This window comes from Myxocyprinus asiaticus, chromosome 19 (genome assembly GCF_019703515.2).
Source record: "Myxocyprinus asiaticus isolate MX2 ecotype Aquarium Trade chromosome 19, UBuf_Myxa_2, whole genome shotgun sequence".
Lineage (NCBI taxonomy): Eukaryota > Metazoa > Chordata > Actinopteri > Cypriniformes > Catostomidae > Myxocyprinus > Myxocyprinus asiaticus.
This window is the reverse complement of record NC_059362.1, coordinates 15,868,341-15,884,894: the sequence shown is the minus strand read 5'-3', so window position 1 is coordinate 15,884,894 and position 16,554 is coordinate 15,868,341. Positions and strand designations below refer to the sequence as shown.

The following is a 16,554-nucleotide window of genomic DNA, read 5'->3' as shown; positions in this document are numbered from 1 at the left end:
CATGTAAACTATTCTTTTTATTAGTGTTTTTGTAGTGTGAATAGCACTAAAGGAATATTCCAGGTCAATTCAAGTTAACCTCAATCAACAGCATTTGTGGCATAATGTTTATTACCACAAAAATAAATGTTGACTTGCCCCTCCTTTTCTAAAAAAAAAACAATAAAAAAAAAAAAGGGAAAAATCTGGGTTACAGTAAGGCAGGTGAATGGGGCCAATGCGTAAACATTAAAATACTTTATACTGTATACAGTGGCAAGAAAAATATGTGAACCCTATGGAATTAGCTGATTTTCTGGATTAATTGGTCATAAAATGTGATCTCATCTTCATCAAAGTCACAAGTATAGACAAAGCACAATGTGCTTAAGCTAACAAATCAAACAATTATAGTCTTTCATGTCTTTATTGAACACATCCCATTAAACATTCACAGTGCTGTGGAAAAATAAGTGAACCCCTTTGGCAGCAATAATCTCAACCAAGTGTTTCCGGTAGCTGCGGATTAGATCTGCACAAAGTTCAGAAGGAGTTTTGGACCATTCTTCCTTACAGAACTGATTCAGCTCAGCCATAGTCTTAGGATGTCTGTTTGAACTGCTCTCTTTAGGTCATTCCACAGCATCTCTATTGGGTTAATGTCTAGGCTCTTTTTTTTTTTTTTTTGAAGCCATTCTGTACTGGATTTACTGCAATGTTTAGGCTGATTGTCCTGCTGCATTACCCAACTTCTACTGAGCTTCAGCTGCTGCACAGCCACCCTGACATTATCCTGTAGGATATCTTGCTAAACTTAGAATGAATTTTTCCCTCACTAATGGCAAGCGATCCAGGCCCCGAAGCAGCAAAGCGGCCCAAAATCACGATGCTTCCTCCACCATACTTCACCGTTGGGATGATGTTTTCATGTTGGTACGTGGTGCCCTTTTTACACCATATGTAGTGCTGTGTGTTGTTCCCAAACAATTCAACCTTAGTTTTATCAGTCCACAAAACATTTTCCCAGTAGCGTTGAGGAGTGTCAAGTTGGTCTTTGGCAAATTTCAGGCGTGAAGTAATGTTTTTGTTGGAAAGCAAGAGCTTCCATCGTGGTGTCCTGCCATGGACACCATGCTTGTTTAATGTTTTCCGTATAGTAAACTTGTGAACAGAGATGTCAACCAGTTCCAATGATTCCTTCAAGTCTTTAGCTGTCATTCTGAGGTTCTTTTTTACCTCATTGAGCATTCTGCGTTTTACCCTTTCAGTCATCTTGGCTGGACGGCCACTTCTAGGGAGAGTAGCCACAGTCTCCATTTAACAGTGGACAGATGAATATCTAAGCTCTTACAGATAACTTTGTAACCATTTCCAGCCTTATGCAAAGCAACAATTCTTGATCGTAGGTCTTCTGAGGTCTCTTTTTTTGTGAGACATAGTCCACGTTAGCAGATACTTCTTGTGAATAGCAAACTCAAAATGTTTGAATGCTTTTTATAAGTCAAAGTAGCTCTAACCCACACCTCCAATCTTGTTTGATTAATTGGATTCCAATTTTGCCAGCTCCTGACTCTAATTAACTTTTGTTGCCATCATTAGCCTAGGGATTCACATGCATTTTTTACAACCTACACTGTGAATGTTTGAATGACGGTTCAATATGTACAAGAACAATACAATAATTTGTGTGTTATTAGTTCAAACATATTGTTTGTTGATTATTGTAACTTAGATGAAGATCAAATCAGATTTTAAGACATATTTATACATAAATGCAATTCCAAAAGGTTCACATACTTTTTCTTGCCCATATATATATATATATATATATATATATACATACACACTGTTTAAATATGTAAACAATATGCATGTTAAGATGATTTTAGTGTGATAAGTGCCTTACTGGAACCCAGATTTATTTGTTTCTTTTTAAAGAAAAGGAGCGATGAATCGAAATAAATTTTTTGTGGTTATCAATATTATGCCACAAATGTTTTCGATTAAGCTTAAAGGTGGAGTAAGACTTTGTCAAATTCCGCAAATATCTCTTCACGGTCCGCTAGCTGTACGTTCTGTGTGTGTGCTGAAAAAAATCCGGTGTTTGTACGCAGCCCTGGCTCTGTAAATGGTCAAATAAAGAAAGTGGATCGGACCAATCCACACAACACGTGCATGAATTTGGGGGGCGGAGCTTCTGAAGGAGCACCGAAGAAGGGGTGTGTTTGTTTGGCTGTTGAGTTCAAATATCAACAGTCTTTCTCAGGAATCATTTACTCCACCTTTAACTCATATTAAACCTGGAATATTCCTGTGGCCAGTTGAAGTGTCCACATAAACAGATTCTGGTGTTTAAACTATCATTTTATATCACTAAGAGGGTATAATTTCAGAAGCATACCTGTTCTTTGCACCTGTTGCTTATGGCTTATTATCTTCTGATTCATTCCGATTATGTACTAGAAAAAAAGAAATTTAGGCAACAGTGCCTTTCAGACACACTTTAAACACATAGTTTCAGTTATAATAAAGAACAGACATGCTGAATCATTGACATTTTATTGTATTTCTCCTCAGAGAGGTCAGTCTGGTAGCTGATCCCTTCACTTACAGGTATGACAAGTGTATTTCACTAACGTCTCTTCTCTCACACATCTACACATGGCAAATACACACCTTAGTAATCTATCACAAACTGGTTATTGAGATGCATATATGACTGCCCTATGCGACAATTACTCACATGAACATCTAGTGTGTTTTTTTTTTTAAGAGTTACAGTTAGTGTGGCATGGACATAACAATTAGTTTGGCATGGCATCAGGGGAACTAGGAGAGCAGGATTTGAGCAGGCAGGAACCTGTGCACTCGGGACTGTCTCTCCCTCTCTCCGGGCAGATCAGCAAGCACTAGTGACATTCACAACGACAACTGCAAAACAGCCATAAGTTAAAGGCAATATCAGACAGAGAAAGACTGGAGTGAGTGGTCCACACAAGCAGGAACTGAGAGTTCGCTGAGAGTTTACCTGCTCTGTCTCACTGGTAGAATTTGATCTCTGCGTCCACGCAGTCAAAGAACAGGTCGCCGAGCTCCTGGCCCTGTATCTCTCCCCTAAGCATGGCCTCTATCTCCTCAAGACACTGATACTCCAAGTATCTCATAGTCTCTTGCAGAGAGACTCCAGCATCCTACACACACACACACACACACACACACACACACACACACACACACACACAGCTGAATGAATAGCTCATCCAAAAATACAAATTCTGTCATCACTTACTCACCCTCATGTTTTTCCAACAGCCTTTATGTTGTTAGGCAGAATGTTAACCTCAGTCACCATTCATATGGAAAAATAATGCAATAAAAGTGAATGGAGACTGAGGCCAACATTCTGCCTTCTATTTGTGTTCCACAGATGAAAGAAAAAGTCATACGGGCTTGGAACCCCATGAGGGTGAGTAAATGATGACAGGCTTCCTTTTTGGGTGAACTATATATTTAATCATTTTAAAGCTGAAAAAACCCAAACCAAAATTGATTTCAGCTGGAAAAAGAGGCGTATTTTTCTGAATGTAAACACTGTAAAGCCTTTGCGTTCCATTGTGTTGTACTGTTTGCAGACTTACGGGATTGGTTAACGCTGTCTGGTGGGCTTTGTACAGCTCATGTTTGCGGTCCACCTGGTGCTGAAATCGAGGCTGTGTCCTGACAGGGTCATCAGGCCCGTACTGTGGTGACATCACCATGCTGACGGGCCTCATGTTCTCAGAGAAGATAAAAGGCTTGAATACAGACCTTGAAAACAGTAAAGATTAATCAAAGTGTGATGACTCTGCGTTGAGAACAAAGAAATAAGCAACTTGAGGCTATTACCCAGGTTTTCCTCTGCTTTTCATACCCCCCCTTCTGGTCGTTCATTTTGTATCTTTGTAGGGCTTACGTTTTATCCATTTCTAGTCAGACTGAATGCATACATGTCCAACAGTAGATGGTGCTATTAAGTAAAGCCCTATTTCGATGTGATTAGTTTTCTGGAAATATATCCGACTGTAGATTAATTATTACTGCGGACATCTGTAAAGTTTACTTTCGATTCGTAGAGGATAAGGGATGTTTGTAGAGATTTTAGAGATGGGTGCGTAAACTCACTGCATTTACAAACTGACGTCACATTTAAATAACCCATCAGAAAATGTATAGCTGTGCTGATTAATTATCCAGAAATATTAAACATGTACGTATGCTGTAGCCTATCTGGGATTATTAGAAGAAATTGATTGGAATACCTGGAATACCTACAGTGCATCCGGAAAGTATTCACAGCGCTTACTTTTTCCACATTTTGTTATGTTACAGCCTTATTCCAAAATGGATTAAATTCATTATTTTCCTCAATTCTACAAACAATACCCCATAATGACAACGTGAAAGAAGTTTGTTTGAAATCTTTGCAAATGTATTAAAAAAAAAAAAAAGAAAAAAAAAAAAAGAAAATCACATGTACATAAGTATTCACAGCCTTTGCTCAATACTTTGTTGAAGCACCTTTGGCACCAATTATAGCCTCAAGTCTTTTTGAGTATGATGCTACAAGCTTGGCACACCTATTTTTGGGCAGTTTCTCCCATTCTTCTTTGCACCTCTCAAGCTCCATCAGGTCGGATGGGGAGCGGCACAGCCATTTTCAGATCTCTCCAGAGATGTTCAATCGGGTTCAAGTCTGGGCTCTGGCTGGGCCACTCAAGGACATTCACAGAGTTGTCCCGTAGCCACTCCTTTGTTATCTTGGCTGTGTGCTTAGGGTCGTTGTCCTGTTGGAAGATGAACCTTCACCCCAGTCTGAGGTCCGGAGCGATCTGGAGCAGGTTTTCATCAAGGATGTCTCTGTACATTGCTGCATTCATCTTTCCCTCGATCCTGACTAGTCTCCCAGTTCCTGCTGCTGAAAAACATCCCCACAGCATGATGCTGCCACCACCATGCTTCACTGTAGGGATGGTATTGGCCAGGTGATGAGCGGTGCCTGGTTTCCTCCAGACATGACGCTTGCCATTCAGGCCAAAGAGTTCAATCTTTGTTTCATCAGACCAGAGAATTTTGTTTCTCATGGTCTGAGGGTCCTTCAGGTGCCTTTTGGCAAACTCCAGGTGGGCTGTCATGTGCCTTTTACTGAGGAGTGGCTTCCGTCTGGCCACTCTACCATACAGGCCTGATTGGTGGAGTGCTGCAGAGATGGTTGTTCTTCTGGAAGGTTCTCCTCTCTCCACAGAGAAATGCTTGAGCTCTGTCAGAGTGACCATCGGGTTCTTGGTCACCTCCCTGACTAAGGCCCTTCTCCCCCGATCGCTCAGTTTGGCCGGGCAGCCAGCTCTTGGAAGAGTCCTGGTGGTTCCAAACTTCTTCCATTTACAGATGATGGAGGCCACTGTGCTCATTGGGACCTTCAATGCTGCAGAAAGTTTTCTGTACCTTTCCCAGATCTGTGCCTCGATACAATCCTGTCTCGGAAGTCTACAGACAATTCCTTGGACTTCATGGCTTGGTTTGTGCTCTGACATGCACTGTTAACTGTGGGACCTTATATAGACAGGTGTGTGCCTTTCCAAATCATGTCCAATCAACTGAATTTACCACAGGTGGGCTCCAATCAAGTTGTAGAAACATCTCAAGGATGATCAGTGGAAACAGGATGCACCTGAGCTCAATTTTGAGTGTCATGGCAAAGGCTGTGAATACTTATGTACATGTGATTTTTTTTTTCGTTGTTTATTTTTAATAAATTTGCAAAGATTTCAAACAAACTTCTTTCATGTTGTCATTATGGGGTATTGTTTGTAGAATTGAGGAAAATAATGAATTTAATCCATTTTGGAATAAGGCTGTAACATAACAAAATGTGGAAAAAGTGAAGCGCTGTGAATACTTTCTGGATGCACTGTCCTTAAATGCAACACAATTGGTGACATTAGTGAGCCTGTAACCCATATTACACTCTTGATTTAAAAATATGGACAATCCATTCACATTATGTAATTTTTTTATGCCTCTCCCGAAAATATTTTCCGAAACGAGAGGCTGCAGTGTCCGAACAACACTTCACTTTCTTCAAATAACAATATTATATGCTTGTGCATACATGCGTCCATCCATACGCAACAGCCAATGTTATCTTAAATTGTGTAGTGCATCTTCATATTTTCTGGTATCTTCTTACATGACCAACATCTTCAGACACACGGAGAACTTGAGCTTATGGTTAAAGCCAAGGGCTCACAGACAGTTCAGATTCACAACATTTTAACCTTAACCTGGGATTATTTTATCGTGTGTTTTATAGAAGGTAAAAAACGCTGAAATCTTTATACGAAGTCCAGAAAAATAAGTAACAGATGGTTGATGATCAAATTTGCTATTTGATAGCTAATGTTAGCCTTGCAGTAAAATATTTGATAGCTAATCCTAATGCCTCTTGTTAATTGTTTAACATAATTTACAGTTAATAAGACAGTTAACTGTCAATACAGTTAATTATTATGATTAAATTAAAGGAATATTCCAGGTTCAATACAAGTTAAGCTCAATCGACAGCATTTGTGGCATAATGTTGATTACCACAAAAATAAATTTTGACAAATATATATTATTATCTCCTCCCTGCCCAGTTAGTGGCAATATGCACAAAGAATGTGAATGTGAAAGTGGAGATTTATAATAAAAAAGGACTTAAATATTGATCTGTTTCTCACCCACACCTATCATATCACTTCTGAATATATGGATTAAGCCACTGGAATCATATGGATTACTTTTATGCTACCTTTATGTGCTTTTTGGACCTTCAAAGTTCTAATCACCATTCACTTGCATTGTATGGACCAACAGAGCTGAAATATTCTTCTAAAAATCTCCATCTGTGTTCAGCAGAAGAAAGAAAGTCATTCACATCTGGGATGGCATGAGGGTGAGTAAATTATGAGAAAATTGACATCTTTGGGTGAACTACCCTTTAAAGTATGGCACTTGCTGAATTTTACTGAATATGTATCCTTAATATTTTATTATGTAACATTTATGTAGCAACTGTTTTTATTTTTAAAGCAATAAGCCACTCACAGCCATTTGTACCTTATTGCTAAATTAAAGGTGCTGTAAGTGATTTTAGCCGTTCTACTTTCACGAGACAGAGCCGTTGAAATAGTCAAGCCCCCTCTTTCCGAAACCCCAAACTCCAAAGATACCAAAATGAGCTTTATTGATACCGACATCGTACAGAAAAGGTTATTAAAAACAAAGCAGCAAAATAGCGCAATCAACTGACAAATGTTATGAACAACATGGAATAAAATGGCAGCAAGCCTCAATAAAACTGCGATACTAAGAGAGCTCGCAAAATGATTGACAAGTTGAAAGCGTCAGAGACCGCGGCCCACGGACAGATTTTTCTTTGCTGTTTACAGAGTCTAGAGTTGTCACAGAGACAGGTGAGATATTTCGCGACACTTTTTTCAGTAATATCTTTCAGGGAGTAGGAAAAATGTTTGCATACCTTTCCATGAACTGTATGTTGTTAATGGTTGCCAAGCAACATAGCAACTTGCCGCATTCAACTGATGCGCGGTCACAGATGTGCATATATCTGCTATTACACAATAGTGTTGAATACTGCTAATCCAATCAGATTTTAGCAATGGAACTATAAGTTTCATATTTCAAGTTTAAAGTCTGATCTAGTCACTGTGTGCAGGTGTATTTTTAGGGTCAAACCTGGAGGGATCGGGTGTGGCAGTGAGGAAGTGAACGCAGGGCATGTCTTGGTTGCGTGGGAGGATGGACACCATGCTGCCTGTGGTACAGAAGCCCTCTGAGTCCATACAGATCCCACTGGCCTTGTCTCTTAAAATGCTCATCATCACCTCTGCCGTCACAGAGCCTGTAAGAGTGGTAGGGGTCAGAGGTCAGCAGAGGAGAAAATTGGGAGGGGCATTATTACTCTGTAATACAGTGGTTGCAACCAAATCTACCACTAAGTTACACCAAACAAATAAACAATCAAATACATCTGAAATTGAAATCCTGAAATAAATAGTTAGTTGGATTAACTATTCCTTTAAAGCATTTTAAAAACAGCGTACGATCAAACAAAAAATTTTAAGTATGAACTGGCTAATCAGATAATATTAGGTGTGTTATACAGCCAATAGTATAGACTGTGACAACCAAACCTGTTAAACCAGATGTAAAAACAGATGCCTCCTGATGGAATCAATAATAAATGTCACCAATCTTTTTTATTCTTTCACTGATTTACTCATCCACTCTAGTTTCTCTACCAAAACCTTACAGCATTGATTGTACCTGCAGCGATCCAAACACTAGATGGTGCTGTTTAATACATTCAATGAAAAGACTTCAAAATAACGAAATCCAATGCTGGACGGCAAAACTTTTCAAATATACTTATAATTTGGGGAACCCAAATAGAACATTCATGCTTATTGTTCTACATGTAATGTAACCGCTTAGTAACGCCTCAGTCATGATGGCAAAGTGAAGCACATCTACCGTCGTGTTGCTGGAGCAGGGCTGTGCCGCCCTTGTAGCGCTGCTTGGCCAGTTCCATCCTAGCAGGGGGATTGTCAGGGCTGAAGACAGCAGTAAAGCTGAACTCCCCCTCACCACTCCACCAGCCCTGAGACTGAGCCACACTGCGCAACTCTGGATGCTCTGCTGAGATCTCTGTGCCTATCGTCAGCTGGTTGGAGATGTTCTTGACTCCATCTGACAACATAAATAACCTCAAGTTTATTTTTAGAGGTGGATTACAAGCATTTTTTACACAAGATTACTACATCACAAGATTACATTTCTCATGCTGATATAGCTACAGAATAAATAGGGCTGTCAATTTAACGCGTTAAATCAATGCAATTAATTATAGCATTTGGTGGATGACATGGCGCGTTCTAAAATTCGAAACAATTGGTTTCTATGAATGTACACACACCACCGCCACCACTCGGCATCTGTCGGCTGCGCCCACCTACAACTCCGGAGGCTGCTCAAATTTCTGCCACGCCACAGAGCGCAACTCAAATATTTTCCATGAAATTCAACCCAAATCATTATCAGTGGACTATATTATTTACTCTAGCCTTGTTCATTCTTGAAGAAGGGAATCTTGCTAACTTTTGTGTGTACTGTCTTCCACGTGAACCTCATTGACGTGCCCTGTGTTTGATACCTGTGCCGTGTCCTAGCCGCAATGCGGAGTGGCGCTTCTCGTCCAGTGTGCGACCGCCTTCAGTCAGCTAGCAGGTGAGAGTAAGCGCAACTCCAGCAGAACAGGCAATTTTTCGACATAAGCAGTAAGGGGATTTAAGAGTTTTCATTCGTTTCATTGTGGACGAGCAACTTTTAGAAAATGCTTGAAAATGGCATTGTGGACAGAGAGTGCTTCAAAAGCGAAAACGGCATTTTCAAATGTATCCCGATTAATGTGGATATAGTCTCAGTCAGCAGGTGGCAGTAAGCGCAACTCCAGCAGAACAGGCAAAAAAAACAACAAAAAAAAAACACACTTACTGACAGCAGACCACACAAGACGAGGACACATCAAAAGAGAATGGCCAGACTGGTTCAAACTGACAAAGTCTACGGTAACTCAGATAACTGCTCTGTACAATTGTGGCGAAAAGAATATCATCTCAGAATGTTATTCTGAGATGCGGGTTAGCGCTGTTGGTTTTAATGTTGTTGCTGATCAGTGTATATTATATTTATAATGATTTAATCATTATAACCCGTGCATCTTATTACGTGGCTTGTTGAGCGCGTTGCCATGGAGACATAGGCAGAGGCTTCACGCCATCCACCGTGTCAACCACGCTCAACTCACCACGCGCCCCACCGAGAATGAACCACATTATGGCGACCACGAGGAGGTTACCCCATGTGACTCTACCCTCCCTAGCCACCGGGCCAATTTGGTTGCTTAGGAGACCTGGCTGGAGTCACTCAGCACACCCTGGGATTCGAACTAGCGAACCAGGGGTGATAGCCAGCGTCTTTACCACTGAGCTACCCAGGCCCCCCTATATATGCAATATTAATATATAATAGGCATATCATATAATTAATTTGATTAAGAGTTGTAATTGATTGACAGCCCAAGAATCTATATATATATATATATATATATATATATATATATAAAATACAGAAATAACAGAAATATAGCATGTAATTTATGCTTAAATGATGCTAATTCTTGACTTTTAACCAAAATAAAACATAAATGCTCCATTTAGGATCATCAGACAAAACAAACTGTATAACAAATAAAGCCTGTGCAACTCACACACCCCTGAGAGTTGATCATAATGTATAAATCTTGAGCACCTCTCTTCCTCACCTGTGACTTTCTGTGCAGCCCACAATTTCCCAGCAGTCTCTAAGACCCAGGCTTCCTGTCGGTCCACCAGTAAGAAGGTGTTGTGGTAGCTAAAGGGTTCGGTGGTCTCCCTACAGGCTCCGCCCTGACCGTGCTGCTCCAGTAGGCCTGTGATGACATTCAGAGCGGCCCACGCACTGTCCCCCCGCTCAAGACCCAGCCTGAACACACATACATCACCTGCTGTCAATAGGCTGTGCTCATCTATTCACAATATTAGTAAATGACAGTCAATCAATGTCAGGAATGACAAGGAATGCACAAAATCACTATGCACAATCTGCTTTTGTAGAAATGTGATGACCATGTAAATACATCACTGGAAGATAAAAAGCACGGGTCCAATTTTTAAGGTCCAAGTTAGATGGAAACTAATATCATCCTATACGATGATAATCAATATCAAATAAGCAAGAATGCTGTTGTTCTGAATATCAGCACAGCTGTGATTTAGGCGTAGACATGAGGCAGTAGGTAATGACTGCAAGTGTGATATTGCTTTTATACAATAGTTCAACAAACACGTAAATAGATCATATAGAATAATGTGCATTTATGTGAATCATTCTCATTCACTTTATTTGTTTCAGTGGTGAATGAATAAGTGTTTTATTAACAAATCAATGATTCAATTACTCACTCATAACATAAAAGACACACATTTGTTGCCACCTACTGGCTTAAAGATGTAATCTGCAGATTTGGTAACAACAAATCAGTGAACAAATCTTTTTGGTTAATGGATTCAAGACTCGAGTCACTGGGATGAATCAAAATCTTCATGACCATTTAAAAAGCTGCGAACACATACAAACAGAGTGATACAGATAGCAAAGAATCCCAGTGATGTTATACTTAATATCAGCACTCTTGCAACACCTGTTCACCAATGAAATTTGAGGTCTGAGTCTAACTGTTGAATAATTTTTAAAAAAAACAGTGATGGTCAATTTATAGAGGTAAAATGTGTAATTTCTGCACCACTAGTGTCACCAAACGGAAATGCAAAAATAATGACCATTTCAAACAGGTTTTCCCAAACTCCTACCGTTGGTTGAGTTAATGTTGTGGTGTCGAGTTGGTCAAAACACTCAAATTATGGCACCATAGTGCTAACACTTTTCGAGTGAATCAACCTTCTAAAGCCTTACTTACAGTATAGTTGTCTTTGCATATTAACCTGGTATAGTAGGAGGTATTGTAACAGAGCAAAAACTACACACTTCACCTTTAAGGCTAGAACATTTTTAAATAAAAAAGACGTTAAGTTGTTTTGGGCTCACCGAACCAAGTCCATTCCCAGTAAAGCTTCCTCTGGATTCACAGGCTCCTTGGTCCAGACTGCCTCATTTCCAATACACACCCCATGTTCATTAGCCCCCATCTCAGCCCCCCAGAGCCATGCGGGTCTGCTCAGTACAACTGCATGGGTGAGCTCTACTTGAGGGATGGAAATGTATGTGCACTATATAGAAAAAGAAATCTTCTGTAAATTCCTTTTGGTTTGGCTATAACTCCATATTACTGTTCTTGTTAAGAAGCAATACATTACAGATAATTGAAATAAATAAATAAATAAAAACGACATATACAATTTTGTGAAATGTCAAGGCATTTAACAGTAAATCGTTTTTTTTCAGCATTTCATGAAATGGAAATAGAAACTCAATAATACTATAAAACTACATTAAATTACATTTGGTCAAAAAAAAAGGACAGCAAGGACCACTTATATGATCACCATTTATTTTCCTGTAGAAGCTGTTGACTTTAAAGCGATAGTTCACCCAAATAAAAATTTTCTCTCATCATTTACTCACCCTCATGCCATCCCAGATGTTTATGACTTTCTTTCTTCTGCTGAACACAAAGCTCTGTAGGTCCATACAATGCAAGTGAATGGTGGCTAGAACTTTGAAGCTCCAAAAAGTACATAAAGTAGGCTTAGGATCGATCAGGCATCGATAATCTGAAGATTTTCCTAATGTTTATCGACATAAATAGGATTGCTTATTGCACAATAGTCTATCTTTTCAAACATATTTCTCAACACAACTTTGGTAATGTGTGAGCGGCAGGGTAAATTAAAAGGGGACGCACACCTGACGTGTCTGACAGATGACATGGCGGATTCAAAAATTTTCTATGAAAGTATGCACACACCGGCAACGCTCAGTTTAAAAATCTGCAGCGCCACGATGATCAACTTGCATAGTTTTCCATTAAATTTGACATAAATCATTATCAGATACAAAATGTATTTACTCCAGCCGTCAGTGGATGATACATGTTGTGTATATGCATCTTTCATATAGCCTACACAATGTATTTTCAGATACAAGTATGTGTTTTTGTGGTTTGACGGCTTGAATGAAACCTATTCAAAGATACATACAGAGAAATTGCATAATAATTTCTAATCATTCAGCTTGCACAGTTAAACCAGTTGCATACACGAACCTGCAAACTCAATGTAACTTTCATTCTTGAAGTACAACAACCTTCGTAACTTTTGTATGCATCCTGTGCAAGAAGCTCTAAAATACCAGTCCTATGTTGTGATACCTTTGCCTTGCGACCTGCTTCAGTAAATGTTATTACACCCCCTTGTGGTCTACCAATGCTATTATGCCAGACATTCAACAGAAGCCCGAGTGAGTTGGAAAGCCCACAAATTAGGCTTCTAATTTAAATGTTGGCTAATGTTAATATATCAATGCCTCAAAAATATATAGATTAAATAATGTGCTGATCAATAATCAATATATTGATATTTTATGACATGCTTAATATAAAGGTAGCATAAAAGTAATCCATATGATTCCAGTGGCTTAATCCATATCTTTAGAAGTGATATGATAGGTGTGGGTGAGAAACAGATCAATAGTTAAGTCCTTTTTTTTTTACTAAAAATCTCCACTTTCACTTTCACATTCTTCTTTTATTTTTAGCGATTCACATTTTTTATGCATATCGACACCTTCTGGCCAGGGAGGAGAATTTATAAGAATAAAGGACTTAAATAGTGATCTGTTTCTCACCCACAACTATCATATCACTTCTGAAGATATAGATTTAAACACTGGAGTTGAATTGATTACTTTTATGCTGCTTTTATGTGATTTTTGGAGCTTCAAAGTTCTGGCCACCATTCACTTTCATTGTATGGACCTCCAGAGCTGAAATATTCTTCTAAAAATATTTGTTTGTGTTCAGCAGAAGAAAGAAAGTCATAAGCATCTGGGATATCATGAGGGTGAATAAATGAGAGAATTTTCATTTTTGGGTGAACTATCACTTTAAGCATGTGTAAGCAGGAGTAAGCTGTCCTGCTCCTGTAGGGGTGTATTACCTGGACTGTAGACCCAGGAGCGTGTGAGGTCGCAGGGTAATACACCACCTCCTGTACCTCATCTCTCGGACGGTCAGAGTTCTTACCAAATATCACATTATCTTCTTTTGAACCCGGAGGCAGAGATACAAAACAATCACATGACCGAGGAGGTTCAGCCATCCTATATCAAATCAATACAGAAGGATCAATGCAGTGAATCACTTTGAAATGATACATGATTACACAATACTGTCCCATATTTTATGTAACAGAAAAAAAGAAGAGGAGGAAAAAACAGGATGGACAAAGGACTGAAAAAAAAAAAAAATATCATGGAGGGCTAGATAAAATCTTTCACACACAGACACATAGATAAAAATCATACACATAGTCAAAAAAGCAATGCAAAAGTTATTCAAAGGAACGCAATTAGAAAATAATACAGCAAGTTTTGTTATAATCTGGAACCAATCCTAAAGAATCCCATTGGGAACTTTTCAGGCCTCTATCATACCACAAAACTAAAACTAGATATTTTAGAATACAGTTCCCAATGGGAGTATTGTGATAACCAACAGAATACAATGCCCATGTATGATATCCAAAGAAACGTAAAGAAAATCTCATCAAATCTCCCATTGATTTCCTTTCATTTTGCCAGTACAATACAATTCTAATACATGTTAACGAAAAAAATAACATATAAAGTGGTAATAACATATTAGATAACTTATTTGAAATTTAATTAAAATAACAATAATAATAATAATAATAATAATAAAAGTAATACTATAGTAAATATGCAATACACATTATTTCCAAGATTCAAATAAGATCCTATGGGATAAACAGTTATTCCTGGATGGATCAGTTATTGTATGCACCTATGCTTTTCCAGCTAAATGCATGCAGATCTAGATATATTTAAAAATGAAAATGTATCATAAACCTTCGCGTGTGAGTAGCTGTAGTTAAATGTCATGCAGTGCTGCGGATTACTGTAGTGTTAAGTCTCAATGCTGGACAGGTATATACTCGGCTTATCGCCTGACCTCCATTTCACCGATTCTTCAGCTCCGATCTTCAGGTGCATGCACAACAGAATACAATCTGCTCCTTAAACAGTCATACGTGCTGAATGCAGTTATTTTAGAGGAGATGGTTTATAACATCTGTTAGTCTATTGATGGCCTGTGCCCGACAGCGGATCACTAAAATACATTGAATTATCTATCTCATGCATAAAATGAAGACGTGACATCCACCTGCATGCGTTATATGGGTTCTTAATAGTGTTACTCTAATTTACTAGCGCGTGTTCGAGTGGATTTGATGAAGTAATTACCTTTATAAGCTCCAGATCTGTCAGCAAGCCTTTGAGAGGCTGATCAACCTGCTACTGCATGCAGACTCTTTAAAATAAAAGTCCTCTTAACACAGTAAATCGATGCCTGAAGCTTGATCCGACAGTGAGTCTGTGATAGTGCTGAATCTGTTTAACCTGACTTCAAAATAAAAGTCCTCTGAACACACTGACTCGACATGGAGCTACATATTAACCCGAAATATTGCAACAGAGAACTTTTAAGCAATATTTTAAAGGAAAAACACTCAAGTAAGTAAAACAGTAACTCAAGTGCCAATTGAACCGGAATATACATATATAAATATATCTTAAGCCAACGTGTTTATCTGGCTAATATTAAACAGAGAATCTGTGAATCAATGGAGCTGCTCAGGTTGTAGTCCAACAACTTGGAAGGCTAATTCGCCATTGGTTCCCTCTGGATTTCCTGTGGGTTTTTATAATGGGGGTTTTCAACTAATGAGTAAAACAAGGTCTGTGGTAAACATTACTTGACGATACGTGGATGTTTTGTTCTACTACATAAAATACACACAGCCATACCTCAAACGTGAATTTTGAAGCTGTATTGAATTACATACTTAAAAAAAAATAGGTTGTTGTACTATAAAAACATACTGTAAGTTTCAGAACTCAAAACTTCCCCCTCACTGCTAAAAGAGCATTTGTTGAAACCAAGCTGCCAAAACGACTCGTTCACTACTTCCTCCACATTGTGACATTTGCATCTGACCGCCTCCACAACAACAAATCAGCGACTTCTTTTCCTTTAATCACTTCCGTAGCCCACCCAGTAGCGGTGAGCAGTGAGATTGTAAGTAGAGGGAGCAGGTCAGTCAAGAGCAGTGAGCCAATCATAACAGTGGGTGTTTACTGTCAAGTCTTAAAGGAGAAGCAGCACCAAAACAGAGCGTTTCTGACAGAGGGTCAGAATGAGGGTGGAAAATGATCATGTTTTACAAATATATGACTGTTCTTTGTGTGCAAAAAACGTAACAAATATTAAAAGTGAACCTCAAGGAACATATTGAAATAATAAAAAAGGCGTGTCTGCAGTCATAACGGTTTTATTCTACATGGAAGAGGTCTCTCATGACCAGCCAAATACTAACCGCTTAATCTCAGTAACCGCCTTGTTATTAGACACTGTCACTCATGGATTCAGTTTTTCATGGGCTTACTGAATTGTGAATTTCTGCAATGGCATCTGTTACTGAAAATTATTATTTTTTGAATGATGCTGCCTTCAGGCCCCTAGTTGTCAGTGTAAGTCCAAGATGATACAAGCAAAAAATGTTACTCAGTGCACCTTTAAGGAGATTTTTTGTTTTGTTTTTTATGTTGTGGAAATTTTCCCGCTGAGAGGTGCTAATGGACACTCTGGGGCCGTTTACACGACACCATTTTCAACTA

General features: G+C 38.9%; 1 protein-coding gene across 1 annotated transcript; it reads right to left on the bottom strand.

Annotated features, from left to right (window-relative positions):
• Window positions 1-2,519: 2,519 nt before the first annotated feature.
• Window positions 2,520-15,244, bottom strand: LOC127410392 (secernin-2). The gene is made up of 9 exons (XM_051645637.1): window positions 15,121-15,244; window positions 13,794-13,956; window positions 11,725-11,906; window positions 10,403-10,602; window positions 8,554-8,769; window positions 7,756-7,921; window positions 3,618-3,786; window positions 3,008-3,170; window positions 2,520-2,910 (listed from the first exon to the last, which is right to left on the bottom strand). Exons 2-8 carry the CDS (start codon window positions 13,953-13,955, stop codon window positions 3,018-3,020), a joined length of 1,248 nt encoding a protein of 415 aa, XP_051501597.1. The 5' UTR covers window position 13,956; window positions 15,121-15,244; the 3' UTR covers window positions 2,520-2,910; window positions 3,008-3,017.
• Window positions 15,245-16,554: the final 1,310 nt, after the last annotated feature.

Bases quoted from the DNA above. Each gene is read 5' to 3' on its own strand.
- LOC127410392 (XM_051645637.1), bottom strand. From the start codon at position 13,955: ATGGCTGAACCTCCTCGGTCATGTGATTGTTTTGTATCTCTGCCTCCG. The intron at 10,603-11,724 runs GTGAGCCCAAAA...ATGTGTGTTCAG, and splicing joins CTGGGAATGGACTTGGTTCG to GCTGGGTCTTGAGCGGGGGG. The intron at 3,787-7,755 runs GTTTGACCCTAA...ACTGTTTTCAAG, and splicing joins GCCACACCCGATCCCTCCAG to GTCTGTATTCAAGCCTTTTA.